The sequence below is a fragment of the Mastacembelus armatus genome, chromosome 11, assembly GCF_900324485.2.
Source record: "Mastacembelus armatus chromosome 11, fMasArm1.2, whole genome shotgun sequence".
Lineage (NCBI taxonomy): Eukaryota > Metazoa > Chordata > Actinopteri > Synbranchiformes > Mastacembelidae > Mastacembelus > Mastacembelus armatus.
The window spans coordinates 11,652,262-11,672,339 of record NC_046643.1 but is presented as its reverse complement, the minus strand read 5'-3'; the positions used below and the strand labels follow the sequence as shown (position 1 = coordinate 11,672,339).

The 20,078-nt window shown below is 42.0% G+C and overlaps 1 protein-coding gene across 11 annotated transcripts in view; it reads left to right on the top strand.

The window, feature by feature from the left end:
* runx1t1 (RUNX1 partner transcriptional co-repressor 1) overlaps positions 1-20,078 on the top strand; it is a 95,005-nt gene that overhangs the window by 30,144 nt on the left and 44,783 nt on the right. Inside the window, exon 1 of one of the 11 annotated variants that reach the window (XM_026300597.1) lies at positions 7,572-7,643. The exons of 8 other annotated variants lie outside the window; for them this stretch is intronic. In XM_026300597.1, coding sequence (XP_026156382.1) covers positions 7,580-7,643 — 64 coding nt within the window. In that variant the 5' untranslated portion in view covers positions 7,572-7,579. Of the gene's footprint in view, positions 1-7,571; positions 7,644-10,078; positions 10,812-20,078 lie in introns of those variants that run through there. 2 more of the 11 variants (XM_026300604.1, XM_026300602.1) reach the window with 2 other exon arrangements.

Sequence of the window (20,078 nt, the reverse complement as noted above, 5' to 3'; positions counted from 1 at the left end):
TGTAGACTATAGTGTAGAGTATACCACAGCGTTGGTGTCCACACTCATACATATGTATATGTCTGCGTATAGGGCAGGAAAAGCTCGTATTAAACAGAAAGTCAGTAGATAGAAAGCGCTTTTTCGTGTTTTGTGTGGGCAGAGTTGAAGGTCAGTGCCTCTGAGCAATTAGAGTCACAATTTAATATGTAAGCTAAATGCTAAATAATACACCTCATGTAAAGTGAATTTAGTTGCATTAAACAGAACCTGTCCCTACATCTATTTTAACAAATACATGGAAAAAACACTGATGTGTGTTATATTGCATTCCTTGCTGAAAGAGACCTGTGGTATTATCAGTTCTTTATGTTATGTAAATACGATTTATTTTACATCAACTTAAAGGACTTAATATCACAACATTAAAATCTAACATATTAAAAGAAAATTCACGCTTGTCTCCACAAATTAGAAATAACTTCTCAAACAACATAAAATAAACACATGGTCTAACAAACTGGTATACTGTAACAATTGATCTATCCTGTTATATGTTTAGCTATAGGCTAAATGGGACTGTGCACCATAAGAGCTGGTATTTGTCTGTAACATTCATCCATTCAGACAAAATGAGGCGGTTGTCTGTTTTGGTTAATATGTTGCTGATCAAGTATAATTGAGTTAAATATGGAGTCAGTCCTGCATATTTTGGTCAGTCATAGTTGACCTGAAGGTAAACCGATTAACCACTTCATAAGTAGCTCATTATCTCAGCACTTGGCTTTTTTTTTTTTTATCATTAAACGGTTTGATCAAACATCATCCATCTGATCATTTTAACTGATCCGCATGTGGAGTATCCTATATTGTCAGTAACTGGGTAATCAACATTAACACATTCCCATTACTGGCATGCTTTGCCATAAGCTCTTATTCTCCTTTGACATGGAAAATAAAGGTTTATGGCTCTTCCATCTGTTTCTATAGCAACCATGTCACAGCTAACCATCCACACTGACACGGTGTATGGATTACATATCTTTATACTATAGGTACTGTCCAAGGTCATACACTGTAATGGCAGAATACTGTACTAATTGTGCACACAGTACTTCACTTACCATCATGGTGATGCATGTGTGTCCATTTTTCACTACGTGGTCACATCAGTAGGTGAACATGTATGTGTATGCATACTGTGGATTGAAAGCGGTGCGGATGAACAGTGGTTTATGTGGGTCATACATGCATGTCTGCGCTTATGCGTAAACGTGACTTGGGTGTGTGTCGCTCTCAGCCCTTGATGACCTTTGCATGTTGCTGCTGTGAGCAGAGTGACCTGGCTGTACTCATTAAAACCAATGGAATGGTTCATTCCCTGCTAATTGTTTTCCACTGACAAATGGCTCCTCTGAGTCCTGAAGACTGCTGCAGGGGTTTTGCCTGCCTAGAGCACACTGACTTCATTAATGAGAACCGCCAGTCTGTACACAAGTGTGTGTGTCTGTGTGTGTGTGTGTGTGTGTGTGTGTGTGTGTGTGTGTGTGTGTGTGTGTGTGTGTCTGAGAAGCAGTGTAAATGTATGTCTGCGAGCGCACGCAAATGTGTATGTGTGCGTTTGTGTATACTGTTGTGCTGCCAGCCTCCCTCGCTGTGCACTGGCATGTGTAAAGTCGGAAACACTGCTACATTAGGCCCAACAGAAGCCATTAAGGCATTTTTCTCCTGTCAATCACCCTAACACCATGATACTGTTAACAAGTATAGTATTGTATCTAACTGCTTAAAAAGTCATTATTTGCAGTTGAATGCACTGTGTGGATGGCAGTCATTTTAGTAATCTTGCCCCCATTTGTTTCACGCTTTAGGTAAAATACTTTTACTGTGTCAGCATCATTAAAATTCTGTTATGCTCGGTTCTTCCAAGCCACTCCTCTTCTCTATCCTCCCATTGTGTCTGGGTTCAGTTTCAATTTGTTCCACCCATCCATCATCTGTACCCGCTTATTCCTTAACCAGGGTCACAGGGATCTGCTGGAGCCTATCCCAGCTCTCTTTGGGTGAAAGGCAGGGGTACACCCTGGACAGGTCACCAGTCCATCACAGGGCCACATAGAGACAAACAACCTCACACACTCACACTCACTCCTATGGGCAATTTAGAGTCACCAATCAACCTGACATACATGTTTTTGGACTGTGGGAGGAAACCAGAGTACCTGGAGAAAACCCACACAAGCACAGGAGGAACATGTAAACTCCACACAGAAAGGCTGGGTTGCAAACCCACGACCTTCTTGCTGTGAAGCAACAGTGTTAACCACTCAGCCACCATGCTGCCCCAATTTGTTCCAGTCATCCAAACATATTAGTATCATTTAAAATTGTCCTCCATAATTACCTATATAGGTGTTTTCTAATCTGGTGCCACTGTTGGCAGGATTACATTATTTGTGAGTGCCATTCAAAGTCATTAGACACTAACAATCAATAGGAAAAGCACCCAAGACAATGGGTTGTTTCAATACAGTTAACCAGAAGTAATTTATAAATAACAGCAACACTGGGTCAGAACCTCTTTTTGTCTTATTTGCTGTCTTAAGTCCTCGATTTTGGTGAATTTCAATATTTCTTCCTCCATTTCTCCCTCTTTCCATTTCTTCTATCCCTCTAATTACGCTCCAACGTGTGGTACCACATCTTACACCTGCACACACCTCTCTTTCTTGCCGTTGTCCCTCTATCTGCTTCCACCTGTTCCATGGTCCACTGGTTGACTGTGAATCCTATTAGGGGACACCCCAACCTCTCCCCAGTCACACTACCTGGCACTAATCCATCAGAGGGGCAGTCAGGCTGTGCACCACCTCGCCACCACCCATCCCTGATACCCACCAGTGCCCAGTGCTGCAGCAGAGGCCCCAGCTGGGGGACCGCCAAAGCTTGGTCGTTATCAGATGACGGATGGCTTCATATCAGGTGTGTAAAGCGGGCGAGTGTTGGCGAGGGCCATCTGGCCGATGATTTGGGGGAAGTTGGGAAGTCAGGTCCGCAAGCGAGATATAGCAAGGTGGGTGATCATGATGGATGGGACCATGGGCATTGCCACAGCAACTTTGGCAGCTATTATACATACAAGCACAGACGAACTGTTTCATAATCTCATAGGTACGCTGGCAGGGTTAAAGAGTATTTGTTTGTAACTATTACCTATATGTGCACACAATCTGACCATATAACATCTTTCTATCCCTCATCTCTCCTATCATATTTTCCCCTGTCTGTACAATACATTTACTGTTCTCAATCAAGCAAAGCCTAGAGAAATTTAATCCATAATTTCATTCTAACATGTGGTAGGAACATTTTAAATCTAATACCAGAGGCGTGAGTATTCCCTCTATACCTTGATGAAGTTTGATGAATGTTACAGGCTTCCTTGGAAAACGTCTTATTCATTTAGACACTTTGTGGACAGCAGCCGTTAGGACACTGATTTTTTTTTTTATCCATTAACACTGATTTTTTTTTTATCCATTACCTGTTAGTACCAGTAACACCGTTAGGCAGTAATGTGATGTGATGTGGAGGGTTGGTATCATTTTTGTATTGTGTATTCTGTGTATTCAGTGGACAGGGTGTACACAATCAGGGCTGGCAGGTAGTTTTAGCTGGCTTCTTAAAATCAGGTAGGCCTGCATTCAGGAGTCACCTGGTTTAAATGACCCTGCACCTTCACTATAAAGCCAGGACTTGAGGAGTGCTCTGTGCATTTACTGTGGTTAATGTTAAGCTTTCACTCAATGGACTGTAAATACCTCCAGTCTGTAGGCTGGCAGCCGATTGACCGCAACGTCTTATTGTATATACAGAAGTGACAGAGTGATGTGTTTGGGTGGAGGATTTGAAGTTGTTTAAAAGAACCCTAGATAGTGATAGACTAAATAGCAAAAGTAGTTTAACAAGTAATGTAACTATACCTTTGGGTGTGTGGTATTATTTCAGTTGGTTTAGAGTCATATAGGCTATAAGTATCTTTAATTAAAAATAAGAGTGATCAAACCATAATAAAACAACAGGATTTTGTCTTATGTTGTTATGACAGTAGAAGGCATGAAATGCGTCCTTGTGTGACACAAACAGTCAAAACGTCTTCCTGACTCAGTGAAAACAGTGAGTCAAAAACACACATTACCAGTACTGTTTGCTGGTAATTACCTTCAGAGCTGATGAACGGTTTCAGCAGTTGAATTCTACTGTACATTTGTTTCGCCAAACTCAAGAGGCTAAGATGACGATTCTTCACCCGAGTGACATTATAACAAAGGGATTAGCACAGCTGTCGAACAGAAGCTACAAGGGTAGGATTTACAAAGAACACAACCTACAGAGAAAAGGAAAGGACTAGATTGCATTTTTATAAGTCAGCTACATTATTGCATGAAAACTGTGGATATGATTGGACCTTCTGTACAGTTCTATGTTTATATATGTCTATGTGCATTTCATTTTCTAAACCTCTGTGAGCTGTGGTGTCAATAAAAGCCAAAGGATATGTAAAGTATATCTGGCTTCTCAATTTTCCCACGCAAATGGAAAACCCTCCCGATACGTGTTGTAAAGGTGTCACTGGCTTCAACACATTTCCAGTTGTTAAAACATGGTCCTGTCTTGGCAGATTAATTCACTCTATCATCTCCAGTTTAAAATCAGGACACAACTTTCAGAGCTTTGGCTCACTTCGACAAAAACAGACTTTTCTGTCTGACTGACTGACAAGGAAAGCAACTGAACATGCTTGAAACTTTTTTTTCTTTCGACGACCAGAGGGAACACGGGAGTGATGAGGAGCGGAGGAGAGGGATTGGAAGAGAGAGGCGGTATGGTGGCAAGCAAGTGGGGGAGATGTGTTTTTCACATGTTCACATCAAATGCACATGGAAAAAATGTAGCACCTCAAAGGATTGTGGGACCCTCCAGGCCCCAGCAGGGATGCATTGACAGACTTATATATTTATATATATATATATATATATATATACATATATATATATCTTTGTGCACATGAAATCCAAAAACTGCAGATATATATATATATATATATATATATATATATATAAGTCTGTATATATATCTGCAGTTTTTGGATTTCATGTGCACAAAGACAGTACTTTTGGGATATCCCTATTACTTTTTTTCTCTGCTTTTACAATGGAAAAGGAACATTCGTTAAAACGACAACTGTTAAAGCAGAGTTTGTCCTGTAATATGGCATGACATAATAAGACATCATTATCTGCAATGTGAATTGAAAGTCACTGTCTGACATGTTTGCATGCTGTCAGGATATTTAGCCAGTGTTCTCTGGAAGTTGGAGAAACTCATTGGCATTCTCGTGGAAGAAGGCAAAGCTGTCAGTTTTCGCCCACTTAGTTCTTCTCCTTTGCCACGAACCAGACGGTGGGTTGAATTCCATAATACCCCAGTGAGTGAGTGAGATCCCTCTCCAGACATTGTACCTGCATAAGATGCTGCACTGCAGCTGCTATCCCATCATGCAGCTCTGTCTCAGTTCCACCCTCACACAATCCCTCTCCATCTCTATCATAGGGAGGTTAAAGATTTTGTTTTTGCTTTTAAGACTTTCACAAATAGTTGTACAATAACATGTGTGGCATGTGGTGTTTAAATATTTGATTATTTTTTAATTGTCGGTATTGCATTTGTGTGTGTGTGCGCGCGCGCGCGTGTGTGTGCGCGCACGTGCGTGTGTGCGCGCGTATAAAAAGCTCAATAGAAGTCATGCCCTGCATCTCAAGTTAAACAAAATGCACTCAAATATTTCAGATATTACATTTGAGGCAGTTAACAAAATCCATCTCTTTCGACCAATTAGCCTTGTGAGGACATTCAATAACACCCACATTTTACCCTTGGCAGAATAACACTCCTCGTCTTTGTCAGTACTACTTTTTTTTTTTTCTATCACACATTCAGTTTAGTATAAGTGTTCAATCTCTGCTGAATCACTTGAGAACAGCTCGAAAAGTTACAGTTACCTTGAACATTTTTCTCTTAAAAAATTTACTTGCTTGTGCACCTCAAATTTCTGTTGTGAATGAGGTGTCTGCTGTAATTAAAGCCGCAAAGGAATTTTTTATTCATAAATGAACGGAAATTAATTTCCTCTATTTCAGAAATACATTTACACAACGTGAACTAATTGGTGTGATGTGTAAAAACTTCATCCAGTCTCATAGTAAACTGGACTGTAGTCGTTGTAAGACATGCTTCACTATACTAGACGAGAGAGTCAATAGTGGCCAATTCTGCAAAAACCTGGATTTGTTTAATGTCCTTATAGAGCACCGACCCTTTGATTAAGATTAGGGAAAGGTCATAGTTGGCATGTACTGTAAACTATGGCTAAGATATGATTAGGGTTGGGCAACAAAAGAGCTTGGTCAAGGTTAGAGAAAGATCATAATAATGGTTAACAAAAAGTTATCACAGATCTGCAAAACAGCTATTGTATGCCTCTATTACTGAGGCGTTTCCCTTATCCTATCATATATTCCACTGTAAACATAATTTCCAAGAGTCAAAGGTTTAAATATGGATTTAGCTGGGAGGGACAGATGTATCAACACTTTCTTGAAGCATAGCATTGGCTCAGGCAGAGTCCTGAAGCTCTTTCCAGTATGCTTCACAGTGACTCATTCACAGCTGCACGACAAGTAACAGCCAGTCACATTCATGAAGGTTCACATCACAGGCCCTTATCAGTGTTACTCTGCTGATTACACTCATGTCAAAGGTCATCCACCTTATGTCTTATTTTGCATGTTGTTACCGGGATTCATATCCAGGTACCTTTATTAATAAGGATTAGCTCTCAGGAGAATACCCCTGACAGCATTAATGCTGTTACTTTACATTAGCTCTCTCTCTTTATTGTGTTGCTTTTGTCATGAGTGGTGTTGGAAATGTGAATGGCAGGCTGCTTGGCCTCAAGCACTGCTGATCCAGTGGCAGATAATTACAGGGGTTTGAATGGCACTTGTTTACTGTCAACTCCCAACTTATATTTGTATCATTCTGTCTTTGTCTCTGTGAATATGATATGAGTTTGTTTGTGAGTGTGTGTGTGTAAGTGAGAGAGAGAGAGAGAGAGAGAGAGAGAGAGAGAGAGAGAGACAGTGTTACAGGTGGCCGCCCAGTAGGTGGGAAAATGCAGGAAGTCTGCTTGTCTATGTGCACATGTATCAGACACAGCATGTTTTTCCCTTTCAGAGGCGAGGTATCCTGTGTGTGTATGTTTGTGCGTCCTCATGCGTGTGTGTGTGTGTGTGTGTGTGTGTGTGTGCGCGCGCGCGCACACATGTGCGCGTGTGTGTGTGTGCGCACATGTCGCCTATCGCACTGGGCGGCTGACTTCCAGGAACCCCTGCAGCAAAAACAGGCACTGTGTGTTTCCTGCTCTCATGCACCGTTATCACAGGACACACAAACACACACACACACACGGATCATTGCCCTATTCTGTTTTCCCTTGCAGGTTTCCTCAACGCCTATCCTTGTGCCTCCGGCCGTCAAGATGTTTCGCTGTGATTGTCATGAGAGAACATGCTCTCTGGGAACAAACCAGAGGACGCAAATAGGTGAGGAGTGACGCCATCCTCAGAGACAGTTTTTCTGGCCACATTTGGTTGCTCAGTTTAAGTCTACTTCTGCACCTAACCTGACCGTTCTTACGTTATTCAAAGTCGTCTTGTTCCTCAGACGTGTACTCACCACAAAGTTCACTTCTACCTTCATTTTATCATGAGTCATGTCTCAATTTTTCGTCTTTTTATCATTCAGTGTTCCCTCCTTCCCTTTCTATCCGTCACCTTCTCTCCCTGTATCTATGCACACATATCCTGCATAACCAATTACCTTTGTCAGAGATTGACAAAAGGACCCAGACTGCAAAATGGAAATAGAGCACAGAGTCCTTGCTCTGCGCTTGTGAAAGTGCCAGATACTGTATCTATCCATATTCCCTTTGAGAACACAATGCAACCCACAGCTGAAGCACTCCAGATGACAAGAGAGAGATGAGAGAGAGAAAAAGATGAAGCGAGAGGGAGAAATGCACAATGGCACTGTTGCAAACAATTGCCATTAATGGCATCATCTTTTCCCTGCAGAGACAGGCAGTGAGGGAACAATGAGCTCCATGTTCATGGTACTCTAACAATTCAGTGGATGTTGAACATACAGTACATGACAAACAAAAGCAGTAACCTTAACACTCCAAAAGTGGGATGAAGTGCATGTAAAAAAAAACCTATTCATTCTTGCCAGTAAAACACACTGAATAGGATAATATTTTGAGGCATAACATTGATATAGCCTGGAAATTTGGCGTTATGGTTATTGTCATGAAAATGTGTCATCAGACGAGCAGGTTAAACATTCAGAAAGGGCATGTCTTGTGATTCATTGAAGTTTAGCCATTGTTCATAACACCACCATAGTGTTAATTTCTTTGGGCCAAAAGACCTACAAGTATCTAGGTATTAAAAACAGAATAGAAGAGAGTAGATTGCTTTATGAGATGTTATGAACGGGCTATGGTGCATGACTTGTTCAACCATGCAGTTCAAGTGGACCAGTTGTTATCACCGAGTTGTAAATGTAGCTTCTGCTCTGTGCTTTCTGGCTCTGCAGGCAAGATGACTTCCAGATGGTCTGGGGAAAGTGTTTGCCTTAGGTTACTGCAGGCCAGCCTGTCTGTGCCTTTTTCAGCTAAGGGAAAGCTAGAGATACTCTGTGTGTGTGTGTGTGTGTGTGTGTGTGTGTGTGTGTGCATAAGTGTAGACATGCATCAAAAAGTCCTACTTTTTTTTTCCACACACCCCCACACAAAACAGTGAAGCAGCGCTTCAACCACACAGCTGGCTGGCTCTTGTCCATGACACTCCACTGCTGTCTATGGAAGTGGTTCTCAAAGCAAGGTCCAAGGACCACTGGGGTCCCCGAGGACACTCCAAAAACTAATTTATTTTATGTAGCCGAATAGGCAGACATTAATTTTGACCACTGGTTTTATTGTAATGATGAATAACTCCCCACATAAGACAAATGGAGACTTAAAGGATAGTATCGCATTTTTTGAAGTCTTTTTTTTTTTTTAACTCAAGTGTACACTGGAAGGGCTATTGGTTATTGTAGATGTTGTTCCTGCACATACTGGCCAAAAGAGAACCACTCATGAATCATTTCCACCGTCAGCAGTAAATCAGCGACTATTTTCAAATGTGTGTCAGACAGTAATGATGTGGTAAACATGACGGAAATGTTGTGTTTAAGGTTGTTTCATGTCTTCACACTCTCCTCATCAGTTCACACAGATCAAAATCATTTTCATCTTTTTAATGGAAACTTTAATGGATGTTTATGTCACAGGCTTCCTAGAGTATACATCGTGATTTATTCACTGAACCTTTTTCAGCTGCATTTTCTATGCAGTAACTTTGCCACCACAGTAAAGCATAAAACATTTTGCTCATTTCAGCTTTTAGTTTTGTCGTCTGTTGTTTCATTTCATTTTTAAAATATATCCTAGATATTAAAAACGTTGATTAAAGCAGGCAGATGGACACACAGTAATTCTACAGTGAATGGAGAGCAACACAAAAACAGGGAGTTTGATGCTCATAAATACTGCACTCCTTTGTTAGAAAGCCACTAGTGTGTAACTCAGACTGCTGAAGTCTGATTTTATCTTTTGCTGAACTTCAGAATGCATTTTGTTTTTTTGGACAGAAGGCAGACTGCAGATTTTGTCCTCCATCACTTCCATTGGAGGGGCACTAGGAAAGAACCGTATCACCATATACACAGGAGAAACAATTACGACTAATGATGCTTTTAATGAACATATGGACATGGAAGTACTGTTTTAAGACCACCTTAAAAAAAACAAACAAAAAAAAACATAAACTTATCCCTCTTGACCAAATATTATGTGACTCGTATACACGTTTTCTTATTCCCTTGGGTAAAAAAAAAAAGGTAAAAAGACGCGGTTTAGTCTGCGTGGGAGCCATTGGTATGAAAAAGCTTCGGGAACCAGTGATACAGTAGAAAACACTTCGACTTGACCTGACCCTACTTTTCCCAACCTGTTTTAGAGCACACAGATGCTGGCTGCTGCCCCAGTCGCCTCCCCCTCCTTCTCAGCAGCGCTTCAGTCCCGCCCATCGCCACCTGGCTCTGCTGCGCACCGCCGACTGGAGGCAGAGTACTGCTACTCCTCTTCCCCACGCCGGCGGAGAAGCAGAAAACACGGAGCAACGAGAACGAGGGTGTGTGCATTCATTTTTCTCATATTTAAAAAAAAAACTTTTCTATAATCTCGACCGACTCAACCTTTAACGGATTTTGGAGGAAGTGCAAAGACGGGTAAAAAAAAAAAAAGAAATCTGACGGGTGCCCTGCGCACTGTCGCATCCTCTTCTCCATCTCTTTCTCCTCTCTCCTCCTTCTATTCCTCTGTGCTTTTACAAGACTCCCGGCTCTCTCGTTCTGAGTATCTCCAGTGACTGACCACTTATTGCGTTACCTGCCCTTGTTCTTTTGTCGGAGTTTGAAAACCACGTTTTGATCTGCTGGAAGTATACAGCCAGTGCCCTGAGAGCTGGCCGGACTCTGTCGCGTTCGTCTTCCCGATACGAGCGGATCATCGAGGGGGACCCTTGCGCGGAGTCAGAAAGACTGGAAATTATTTAGCCCTCTTACATCAACGTACCGCATGGTGGGAATTTCTGCCTCTTTTCAGTGTAAGTAGCCTCTGCTCTATTATTTGGAATATTTTCCCCCCAATTACGCATTGGCTGCGTGTCCTGCGCCCACATGTGCACCACATTAAAAAGCACACAGATATCTGCTGCCCCACTGTAGATTTCCACATTTTTTGGTTTCTGCTGTTTCGTTATTTAATGTGAATTAAGCAAACTGTGCAGTGCTCTGAAATCCTGTTGCTGCTGTGCCTTGTAAATATCAAATCCAACAATGTCATTAGTTCTGGAAGTATTTATAAAATATCTGAATATGACTTCATTGTCCGAGATGATCCGCGATGACAAATCTATTGCAGGAGCGATCGGTACGTGTCTGTGTTGCGCGTAACAGTAAGATAGTGTTTGGTTAGGCTCCAGAATTGAATTCAAAACGGAGATAAGGAGGAAGAATATGTTTTTGTTATTAATTCACTGCCTGTAGGGACATTTAAGTTGGAGATCCTGACATTAAATTGTTGACACACAGCCGAAGAAAATTAGAAAATTCCGCTTAACCATTTAACCCATAGGACACTTCTGAAGACAAATCCATAAGCGATTCATTTTTGTGTTATCAGAAGGAGCATTAGCTGTAATGACCGGTCCAGCTTGTTTAAATAGGGACCATCAACCTGCAGCTGCCACTGTCTCCCTAAAACGCAGAAATCAATTGATGCACCAGGATGGAGAGTTTTCTCAGGCAACTTTCTGGTTATTGGACCAAGTTTGGAGATCTGTTATGACCCCCTTTCTGAAAGAGAAGTCGCCCGCACATCAGCTGACAATTCCCAGAAAAGACGCGGCTTATCAGTTCAATAGTGAGGCGTGTATCGGAACTTCCTCAGACAGTAGTGCGCCACGCAGCCCTGAGAGCATGGAGGGTTTTAAATGAAAGACTAAAGTTAACACTGAATTCACTCATTAGGCATCCGGTGCCTTCTCACTCAATAAATAGAATCTCCTCAAACTGGAGCACAAATGTTAAGTAGTTCCAGAAAGAAAAGAGAAAATCATTCTGTTCTGTGAAATTATAGTTGTTGATGTTTCAGGTTTTAGTGGAAAGATTTTTGGATGCAGCTTCTGTTTTGTTTAGAGCCGCTCCAGCTTCTCCTCTGCTCTCCTCCCTGCTCGGCCGGTCTGGAAAGAATTTGGAGAGACTTTGTATTTTAGAGTTTTTGCATTTGAAAACATCGTCCGGAGCCCCGTCAGACCTGTCAAAAGCATCTTCTCAAATCCATGTGAAGTTTCCATCTCCACCCGCTGCGAGTTTGTCATCAGCACTTAACCGTAAGAGCGCAAAAAAGAAAAGAAAAAAAAAACAAAAGAGAAAAAAAAACCCAAAACGCATTCTTTCGTTTTCGTTTTTTAATGGAGTGGCGTAGGGTTGAAATTAAAAGGCTCTGGTTAGCTATATTTTACTCCAGTGGAAACCTTTTACCCCAGCTGGGGAAGGAGCAGACATGCTGGTTAGGATGGAGGCTGCTGGGGCGCAGCTTGCTGTTGATGCTGTTCTCACGACTCGAATTAGAGAGGGAGGAAAATCTCTTCTGGAAACCCACAGGACTCTGGACATTTTTTACGCATGCCAAGTAGACCCATGCAAAGCTTTGTGGGCATCGAGAGGGTGGATGTTAAACGCGAGATCCACTGCAGTTGTGGTCTGAGCTGAGTTAAATGTAGGTAGAACGGAAATGAATTATTTATGAGCAATTTATACTTAGAATGTAGGATATACCACCTAAATCAGTATTTTAAACCGTCTACTGTAATTAGTGCTCTTATTTAATTTTACTGCTATGATCCATATGTGGTCTCTGGTTAATTTTACTGATCCAATTGCAGATTCAGTATGATCACGTTTTAAAATAATTTTTGTGATTATTTATTGTTTGTATTTTTGTTATTAGTTACTCCAGGGGCGATGCTGTTCCAATTGGTTACCCTGGCCATAGTTTCATCTGCTGTTTTTTCTTTTCTATTCTTGAAACATTGGGATTTCCATTAAAGTAGGACTTGACTGAAAAGACTATTACCTGGAGTGTGTGTTTACAGAGATAAAGGGAGAGACAGAGAGAGAGAGATGGAGTAAATGAAAGGTAAACAAGGCTGGTGATGAGAGGAGAGTGAGTGATAAGTGCTGTTTGCAGGTTATCACTGTTTGTGTGTGTGTGTGTATTGGTGCAGCCATGTGCACTAAACTGTGCACACTGTATAAACAGGCTCGTATTAACGTTAGCTGCTAACTTTGCGGTGGGCTATGCAGCATTAGATAGCACTTCCAGGGGCCATCTGCAGAGCCACCAGCCTGCCTCACACCTGTTCCTCACTGTCAGCCCCCCCCCCCCCCCCCCCCCCCAACACACACACACACACACACACCACACCCCACCTGTCCACCACCACCCCCACTCCCCTTCCTCCCAGCTCTCAGGCTATAGGGTCAAATGCATCAGACCGCTGCTCACAGACACAGACGTGGCCTTGCAGAAATGATGGCAGCCATTTTATTCTCGCCTTCACACATAACACACAGGCACAGGCTGGCAGGTTGAACAAGTGATGCTGAAAAACACAGCGTGTGTCGCCTGCACAGTGAGACAACGTGGTGTACAGATGACACACATGCACACATGCGGTCACTTTGGTTTGATTATGTGCATCTTTTTTTTCCCCTTTATGATGCAAACTACAGCTGCAGTAACAGCTTGTTTATCTTGCAGCTTCTAGATCATGGCCTCAAATAACAACAACAACAACAAAAAAACTCTGCTTTCCCCTTTAGCACAGAGTCACACTGAGGCTCCAAACACTGCGACGAAATTACAAAACTCTTCTTTTAAGTATGACACACAAGACATTTGGATGCGATCCGGGTTTACTATACCGTGAATAAATGGTGATGACTCAACAGAGTTAACATGCTGACTACATCTTGAACCCCCCCAGAACCCCCCCCCCCCCCCCCCCCCCCCCCCCCGCGTTCTGTATTTCTGTATCAGCTTCTTGACTTTCTGTTTCTACTTTGATAAATCCTAAAGATAAATCCTAAATATTCTCCCACTTGAAGCTTGTTTATTCAAATGACTTGGGTGTGATGCACCATGTTTCCCAGAAAAATTGCATCAGCTGTAATGTTTCAGTATGCTCATTTGGTTTTAATTGAGCCAATTTGGGATTGCCTGAAATGATCAGCAAGACACATCTTTTGCTTGGCAAATGGGACTTGTCATTTTAAATTCAGACTCTACCAGCTTCATTGAATACATTTAACAGACCGCAGATATTTCTGTGGGCTTGGAGACATTGTCGTTGGCATTTTTCACTGTTTTAATATCCTGTAGAAGGCATAGTTAATGGAGAAAAATATTCAGTAGATTAGTTGAAATAGACATTAATACGGTCTTAACTGGCTATGCTATATTGTATACTGTAACTGCGGTATGCTCTAAGGAGCTGAACGGTTTTGGTTGTTATATAATTCACTAAGTGAGCTTTCTTGGTGCATTCGGTCGGCTAATGGAAATGTCACCAAACTGAAATGTCCAGGAGCTGAGTCTAGTCTGGAAGGTTTGTTGCTGTCTCCCTTGTAAAATGTAAAAAGATGAGTCCTTTTTTTTTTTCATCCTCAAAAGACATTGACCTCAGAAATACAGCTCTATATGAAATATATATAAAGATAGAGATGGTGGGGTGTTTGGAAGTAGGTACAGGTTGCATTTGAAGCTTTGCAGTCTGAGGGTGTACATCAGCTTTGAATACTAAAACCACTGTTCCGTGCACTCCTTCAAGATGTATAGATCTGTGCTGATTATTCACAGCCATCTGTTACCGAGTCCCAGAGTGAATTATAGATGAAATCAGTGTGTGTGTATATATGTGTGCGTGTGTGTGTGTGTGTGTGTGTGTGTGTGTGTGTGTGTGTGTGTGCGTGCGTGTGTGCGTGCACACACATACATACGCACACATGCCATAGTAGATCGATAGGCCCATTGATGGTTATCAGCGAGAGGGCAGTTCTCTTCACTGCTTATTGAATTTCATCACCCATGAAAGAGCAGCACTGATATAAAAGGATTTGCAGGTATGTGTGTGTGTGTGTGTGTGTGTGTGTGTGTGTGTTTGTGTATGCATTACTGTGTTGTGTACTCTGTGTTAGTGCATGTGTTCCCATGTTCACAAAAGCAGGAGCTCTTTGTTTTATTGTAGTTGTGAGTTGGCCTTTATAGGCCCTTATTTAATGTCAAAGTCAACAGTGAGAGCTACAAACCGATTTTATTGGCGTTGTTCGTGTTTTTACTCCAGATAATGTGAGACTTATAAGGCAAGTGAGGAAGAGGCCAATAGGGCTGAGTCTGACAATTCATCAAGTTTCATGGATGCAGTAAATTTTTCACAAGATTTTACACAAGCCATTTAAAGAACAAGTAGGAAATCATGTTAATCAGAGTTCAGTTTGTGAGTATGACCAAATCCAACTATTTCTTCTTCCTTCTTTTTTGGTGACATTGAAACAGCCTCACAAGCCGTGTCATTAAAGACAGCCAGCTGGGAAATGTAGTTCCTCAGTTGTTTAAGTAGTGGCTAACTGTAGCTACGGCAGCTTGGGATCCTTGGGCTAAACACACATTGAGAGTGACAGACATGAAGGACGACATGAACACACCCTTTCACACACACTACTCTCTCAGTGCTTTGTATATAGACTGGGATAGAGTTGCTAATTAACTTCACTTTCTCTAACTGTATCACACATAGGCAGACTGCCACACACACACACACACTTATAGAATCTCTCTTAGGCTCCTCATGATGTTTGTCCCCTTGCTCGCTCTCTTTCTCTCTCCCACTGTTTATTTTCCTGCCTCCATCTGGAGTCGGCTGATATTGTAATCGCCCTAATGCACATTGCCTTCCCCTCTCACACACACACACACGCACACACACACACACACACACACACACACACACACACACACACACACACACACGCACACACACACACTCACACACATACATACAATGTGCCATCCTGACAAACCCCTTTTCTTCTTCCAAAAGATAAGCCGCTGGATGTGATTCTAGGACTGTGTGTGTGAGCGTAAGCGCGCATGCAGGTGTCTATACAGTATGTCTAATGAACACAAAAGGACACACACAAAAAGTGTGTCTCTCTCTGCACTCTGCCAAAGGTAGTGGTATTGAATAGGCACTTCTTAGTGATGTGGAGCAGTGATAATGTGGCTGAGTGAAGATGTTAACCGTTATCGCTCACCTCCTCAATATTCACCTGTCACCCAATTTACATTTAAAGATTAGACATTTGAAGGGAAAGGAAGAAGTGTTTATGTGTGTGGTCGTATATGTTCACGTGTGTGTGTGTGTTTACATGTCTTTTGTGAAGGTTGGTATGAAAAGGAAACGTGTGTTTCCTTGTGTGAGGATATATGGAAACAGATGACTGCACTGCCAACTCTTAATAGCTTTTGTTTTGTGATTCATGAGAGGGCTGGGATGTTGGAAGGTGGGAGCATGCTCACACACACACACACACACACACACACACATACATACATATACGCACTCAAATGCTGAGGACACACAGACAGGTTTGATTGATGGTGAGTATGAGCAGTGAAACTGTGCGATTAGGAGCTTTTTTCCTCCCTAGTTCACGAGAGGACAATTGCTGAAGAATGGACCGGCCTGCTTTGCTACCAGTCCATAAAACCTGACCGTAAAAGTCGTTTTTGTCCTTGTGCGTGTGCGTGTCTGTGAGAGAGAGAGGTGGAGGGGTGGGCGCAGACAGACAGCTCTTAAAACAAACCAACAGGCAGGCAGAAAATCAGACAAATTGACAGAGAGACACAAAGAAAGAGGAAGCAGACTAGAAAGAGGGAGAGCGAGGGTGGCGAGAAACCTCACCTCAGCACTGTCACGCTTTAGTGGTTTTAATCACCTAAACCAAGGTCGCTTCCTCCATAAAAATTCTACTTTGTTAATGTTGACCTGTATGAACATGTGGAAATGATTCTCTGTATACCCTTCTCTTTCATTTTTTAAAAGACATCATTTATGTTCACCCCCCTGGCTTATCAGCACGGGTACCCCAATATTTGATTTACAGCTGTGTTCTCATTAATTTTGACGTATGGATTTGGACGGTCCACTTTATGAAAAGGGCAGCCGCTGGAGTGAAGCCCTGGCCAGCCTGGTAAAAAGAAGTGTAATTAAGATCAGCAGACAGGGGGAGAGAGAAAGAGAGAAGCGTGGATCAATAAATGCAGACAGTGGACCCTCTGTTTTTTTCCCTGCGAGTATTGATGTGTTCAGTCAATTACAGCTAGAGAGAGAAGACGAGATGGGGATGGAGGAGGCTGTGTTCAGAGATGTGTGCATGTGTGTGAGTTCACATATTGTGGATGTCTCCACCCATGTGTGTGTTGTGTATGTGTGAGTAGGTGAAAACAACCAACACACATCTGCGTTTAAGTGTTTCTTTAATATTCATAATAAAACACTGGACGACTGCAGAGCAGACTCTGCTGTTTTAGGACTTCCAGTTTCTCCAAGCCTTTTATCTACCATCAGCAGACACAACTAAAACATTGTTTCCTTTCTTTGCTGGTTAAAATCACACCACTGCAGCCAAATAATGAGGCCCCTTTCTTTTGTGGTTGAATTTGACTTGCATGATGGGTATTGTAGGAAGAGAGGGCTTCCAGCTGTTGTCAGTTAGTGTCACAGACAGACAAGGAGATGGGACAATGGGACGACGGTCGCTCGCTCCATCCGATTGTCTTGTTGTCAAACCAACAGCAGGTGCCTCAAATGATAAATGCAGAGTGTCAATTATTTCAAGGAAGGGCTATTTTAGAAATTGGTTCAGAGAGAGAGAGGGAGAGAGAGAGAGGTAGAGTGACAGAGGAAACTGTGGGGGTTACATAAAGAAATGGAAGGAGCTGGTCCATTTTCACAAAATGGGGCCAAGTAAAAGCCCCATTTTGTTTAACTTCTAGTGCATCCTGTCCACAGCATTTCCCTCCCTGCATGGCCCTACTCATTCCCAACAAGTCTTTAATAGTCTGAATTGTTACTAGCCACCCCGCTAAGTGTTTGTATAGTCACAGTTGATACAGTCTACACCAGGAACAAAATAGCAGTCCATTTTATCTCAACAAAAATGATATTTGATGGCATTTCCACCTTCAGAAAAAGATTATGCTCAGAATAGCGGCACTCACTGGGTTTCTCTCAAAAGAGATAAAAAATAGACCTGGTTTTCTGGGTGAAAATGGTTGAGTAAAGAAAGCTGTTGCAATTCAGTCGGACAAGGGGATTAGGTGTGAGGCTGTAGCTGTGTATCGATGGATAGAGATCTCAATAGCTGCTTCTCCTCGAATGTGTATGAGTGAATGTGTGTGTTACCGACAGAAAACATTAGAATTGGGAGAGACAGACTTTAGTATGAACAGAGATGGATAGGCTTAAGAACTACGTTTATATATCAATCTACCTATAAAAATATGTCTATATGTATGGCTGCCTCCATGTACGCAGTCTCATCTGATATATGTTCGTGACCTCAACTGCTCTTATGGATTTGCAATTGACAGCCCTTTAATCAAAGCATCTGTTCCTCCCCTCTGTTGTACTCTCACCATATGGACATGTCATCCTCAGCTGCACGTTTCATAGTAGCATAGATGATGTGTTGCCATGGTAACCAAACTCCACTTTTAGAAATATGATATGAATCATTTTTTGACCCCACATGTGCAGGATGTCTACACACGACTGCACACTGGTGTACCTTGACATTTATAGTGTTTCATATCGAGTTAGTTGGTTTGATAGTGGACTCGTGCAGACTTGGTACCGCAGCACTCTCTGAAGTTTTATGGTTCATACAGTGTATGGACGTGTTTGTCTTCTCTACACGATAAAGCCATTTGTGGAAGAATCTGAACATTTTTCCAGAATTTAAACAGCTCCAGATTACAGCAAAACTCTTTAGTCCACACTGAGAGTACACTGAAGGGTAGGCGCTGAGCAGAGGAGGGAGAAGGGCTCTCATGGAACAATAAAAATCCGAGAGGGAGCATAAATCCATCTTTCCTTGTAAGGTCTGAAATTTTTTTGCAGATGTTTCAAGATGTTTGGCCCAAGTGATGGTAATTTCTTGCCCATCTGTCTTCTCTCCTCCCCCTATGTCTCTTTATCAACATCTGGTTTTCGGTGCGGCAGGGAAACAAGTATCCTTTATAAGCCAAGGGTTCCCAGTTCCCCCTCTGTTTGTGCTATTAACTGAGCCTCAACTACTGCTCTCTCTCTGTGCACACATATCCACATATGCTAACCATTAGAAAGTCATACCATTCAGAAAATGTAATAACTTTCAGTTAGAGGGGGAGATAAAGTATTTTGGCTCTTTTGTTCTCTCTTCACTTTTTCCATAACTGCAAAGAATTTGGGGTTCTGGTTTTTATGCCTCCCCTGTGAGAGGACAAATTACTGCCTAGATGCTAGATGTTAGTTTGAGGATGCTTTAGTGAGAGAAAAGCCCCTTCTCCTTTAGCATTTGAGTGGGACCCTTGGGTCTGTCTGCACCTCGACTACCCATTTAGGAGTGAAGAGCATAAAGCTGCTACTCTGGGTACTAGTATCAGACTTGTAGGAAGATGACATGTTTATTTGGAAATTAATGGGAATGGACTGAAGGCACAGTATTTTTTTTTTTTTTTACACTTTATTAGTACAGCAAAAGTATGATCTTAATTTGCTTTTTCCTCTTTGGCACTATTAAATTGTCCCCATAATAATTCACAGCTGTGCGAGGATTGTGTATCGTGGCACAGCTGCAGCTTTATGTTTGTGAATTTAACCATATCACACATTATATGCAGACACACATTTACAAACAGACACACAGGTGTGCTCTCACCAATTCGCACTCTCACATCCTTACAGACACTAAGAAGTTAAATATGCAACCAAAGACATGCAGCTCAGCACCATATGGCAGAATTGTCAATCCGTGTGTGCTTTGAGTGTGTCATGGAAGGTGGTGTACAGTGTTCCTGGCGTGTGTTTGATAGGGTAAGCAATGTTTGAGGATTATATAACATGTCATATTACTGTAACAGACAGTGATGCACATACGCACAAATTCACAAAAACTCTATTTCTGCTTCTGTTTCTCGTCTGTATGAGCACAACATACACACACTCTTATTCCACCTCCACCTCGTCCCACTTTTTGTCATTTAG